Source organism: Stegastes partitus, unplaced genomic scaffold, assembly GCF_000690725.1.
Source record: "Stegastes partitus isolate 25-593 unplaced genomic scaffold, Stegastes_partitus-1.0.2 Scaffold543, whole genome shotgun sequence".
Classification (NCBI taxonomy): Eukaryota; Metazoa; Chordata; class Actinopteri; family Pomacentridae; genus Stegastes; species Stegastes partitus.
Window position 1 is genome coordinate 118,994 of NW_007578274.1, and position 3,481 is coordinate 122,474.

Consider the following 3,481-nt stretch of genomic DNA (forward strand, 5'->3'; position numbering starts at 1 on the left):
AAATTCCAGCTGAGACAAGAAGGACTAAATTACTAAACCTAGTCTGTAGGAAGCTGCAGTAGTCGAGGCAGGAAGGAGGAACAAATCAGACGACTTTCTCCTGATGATTTATTCAGAAGAAAGATTTGATTTTAAACAGTGTCCAGTTTGGAGGAAACTGGGGATCAACTGTCAGGATAAGCAACATTTGGACCAAATCTAGTGTTTTTCTCTCCCGTCTAAACATCATCAGTAAATATTAACTTGAAGCAAACGGCTCCAAATACGTTTCTCAGCAATTTTCAGACGGCTGCTCCTGTCCTTACCTTCAGCAACATGAGGTCGTTGACCTTGTCTGTGTCATCATAGCAGGGATGAGGAACGTGTTTCTTCACCGTCCGGACCTGCCTGGAGTCTTTCTCCTTCTCTTTAATGGAGTGCACGCCCAGCAGCACTTTCTTGATCTTGCCACGGCTAAATCACAGGTTGGTGTTAGATTCCAGTCCACTGATGTTAAAGGTTAACAGCTCAGGATGACTTTAAGGCAGCATATGATGTAAATAACGATGAGGATGTGACATAGCGTTGGCTGATTAGCTCTGAATGGAGGCTTCACCCTCTGACACAGCTGATGTGTGGTGAGCTGATGTGAAACTATAACGTTATCTTCACTCTCCCAGCAGTAAAGTCTGCTTTATTTGATCTGTGCTCGTATCCTCTGCCAGTAGTTTCTGTCTCTTTAGATTCTATTGTGCAAATAGAAACCGAAAAGCAGAAAAGTTTCAGGGCTCTAGAGCACATCTCAGCTCCAGCCTTGTGGCTTTTGTGGTTTCTTGAAGTGAGTGACATTTACGCCCGTTTCTTCTTCCTTTACAAAGATCTGAACTTTTACATTTTGCTAACCTGAATCTTAAACTAGTTTTTCCTTTTTTAAAAATCTCCACAGTGGATCTTCATCCCACAGGGACCGTGACCACAATTCAATTAAATGCATTTAAATGTCAGTGAGCAGAGCGGTCCACTCTACATCTTAGGTGCCTCTGATCCTCATTAATGTACTGAGAACCTAAAGCATCATGTTTATGTTCCTACCTGTTGCAGTGAGCAGCAGTCAGGACCCATTTAGGATCGATCAGAATCCCTCCACATAGTGGTGTGTTGGTCTCCAGCAGAGCCATAAAAGGCAGCGAGTGTGGCGTCACTTCTTTGCCTCCAATTATCTCAGAAGCATGACCTAAGCAAAAAAAAACATTGACACCAGTTATTCAGCAAAAAGAGAAGATAAAGGAGTCGATAACTGGTCAATCAAATGAGGCAGAAAACTCAAAAAAAATAAAAATCTCTAACATGACTCTGCACATTGTTTGCATGAGTGTGCAGAATATTTCTCAGTAGATTAGGAAGTACGACTCACTTGACTGAACGCTGAGGAGAAGCACACATGAGATAAAAACACTGAGATCCTTCAGGCACAACATTTCTTCTTCTCTCTCTCCTTGATCTGAAATCCACTTTGATGCTCGTCTTTTATGCGTTTAGCTCAAAAGGATGTGGTCTGAGCGTGGAAATGCGTGAGTCAGCAGAATGGACGTAAATGAGAGGCGGCGAAGTGAACCTTCAGAAACCTGTGGTGAGGAACAGCTCGAGACCCTCGCAGCCACGCTGGTGAGAACATCTGATAACGTCAAGCACTGATTCAGAGGAAACGGTGACAGAATGAAATGCAGCAGCTTCTGTGAAACCAGGTGGGGATGGAGGACCAACCCAAAGCCAAGGACGGGTCAAGTGATGACAAGAGTGCAGGATAGAGTTTATCATCATCATCTGAAATCTGTAGTTTCATGTCAAACGTTTAAAGAGAAGATCGAAGTGTTGTTTGGCAGATTTTTCAATATTTAAACGCAACTACACTGTAAAAAATAAAAAAATCCATCCATCATCTCTACACCTTAATCCTCACTAGGGTCATGAGGGGCGGAGTCTATCCCAGCTGACTCAGGGTGAAGGCNGTTTCCAACATGAACCAGCTCTGATCACTTCACCAACAAAGACACGTACACTAAAAGAAAAAAGTCTTCAATTTTGTAGAATTTTTGCTTTTATTTTGTCCTTTTTTCCATATTTTTGAAATCTTTATTTTTGAAACACACAACAACATAAATAAAGTTACAGGAATGCACATGTTAAAGCAAAACTACATCAAACACCCAGAACTATGGATGAACAAACTTTCTGAGAAAAAAAAAAAAAAACATGGAAAATTGCGGTTATTCATCCAGAAATCCTGCATGATGGATGTTCTAGGAGTGAATTAAAGTCACCTGCAACTCTACAACTCACAACACCCTTTATTGAAGTTCTCTGGGGCTCTGGAGTCATTTTTCATTATTACTACCAACAAATGCAGCTTACATTAACCTGGTTACCATCAATACATGAATCCACACTTTTTGCTTTTATACTTTTGGTTTTGTGAGCGGTAGAAAAAAACACATGGTGACATTTACAGGTTTCTGATCTACAATATCTACAAAATGCCTTCAGTGATAGAAATGACTGTTGCATAAAAAAGCTTTATGATGAACCAGAAAACATCTGGGCTCTTTATATGTCAGATGACCTCATCGTCGTTTTGATCCACTTGAGTTGTTTTTCTGTGAGAAAGGAGTAAACTCCAGGCTTGTTTTTTACACCACACCTCTTTCCAAAAGAAGTGACTCCAGTCAGCGCTCCACTGCACAGCAGCGGTCCTCCTGAATCCCCCTGCAGAGGAAACAAACAGTCTGTTTTAGGCATGGCCTTCAGTTATACTGGTAATGTGGAGCTGAAAATCTCCTCCTCCGCCGACTCACCTGACAGGTGTCTGCATTGTTTTTCCCGTTTGAACCGGCACAGATCATGCTGCTGGTGATAACAGGGTCGAGGTTGTAGTACTCAGCAGAGTTGCACTTCACTCTGTCGATCACGGTCACGTTGACAGACATCAGGACGTCAGACATCGTCTTGGCGACGTTGTTGGTTTTCCCCCATCCGGCCACCACGCAGGTGCTGCCAGCTGGTGGCGCTTTCACCGTCTTTCCCAGCTTGAGACATTTCACCGTCTTGGTTTCCTTCACCGGTTTGTCAAGCTGAAAATTAGAAAGAAGAAGAAGATTTTTTATCTGCCCTGTTCCTTGAGTTTTGTTTCTTTACATAAACTTCCTGCAGATGTTTTCAGGCTGTTAAATCCCTTTAAAGCTCATTGAACAGACTGATCAGTGTGACTGTGAGCATGTCGTCTTTGTGAGAACAAAGATGTCGAAGATACGCCCGAGATAGACAGAAACCACACGGTGCCTTGAAAGACCAGGTCTAAGGTCTACGCTGCACAGGAAACCGGTGACGACAGACCAGCACAGGAAAAACGTGGCCTCTCTGTCTGCTGTTAGGTAGAATTTAAGCTGCTGCATTTTGAGGAAATGATTTAACAAGCATTTCTATGGAGTAGTGAGAGTATAAATAA

At 42.5% G+C, this 3,481-nt stretch overlaps 2 protein-coding genes across 3 annotated transcripts in view; both read right to left on the reverse strand.

The window, feature by feature from the left end:
- LOC103361921 (granzyme A-like) overlaps positions 1-3,354 on the reverse strand; it is a 9,877-nt gene extending 6,523 nt beyond the window's left edge. Inside the window, exons 1-3 of one of the 2 annotated variants that reach the window (XM_008288134.1) lie at positions 1,394-1,501; positions 1,072-1,213; positions 306-453 (exon numbers count right to left, since the gene is read on the reverse strand). In XM_008288134.1, coding sequence (XP_008286356.1) covers positions 306-453; positions 1,072-1,213; positions 1,394-1,457 — 354 coding nt within the window. In that variant the 5' untranslated portion in view covers positions 1,458-1,501. Of the gene's footprint in view, positions 1-305; positions 454-1,071; positions 1,214-1,393; positions 1,502-3,348 lie in introns of those variants that run through there. The other variant, XM_008288135.1, reaches the window with a different exon arrangement.
- Positions 2,090-3,481, reverse strand: part of LOC103361932 (uncharacterized) — an 11,311-nt gene continuing 9,919 nt past the window's right edge. Inside the window, exons 5-6 of the mRNA XM_008288147.1 lie at positions 2,832-3,165; positions 2,090-2,742 (exon numbers count right to left, since the gene is read on the reverse strand). Coding sequence (XP_008286369.1) covers positions 2,584-2,742; positions 2,832-3,165 — 493 coding nt within the window. The 3' untranslated portion in view covers positions 2,090-2,583. The remainder of the gene's footprint in view (positions 2,743-2,831; positions 3,166-3,481) is intronic.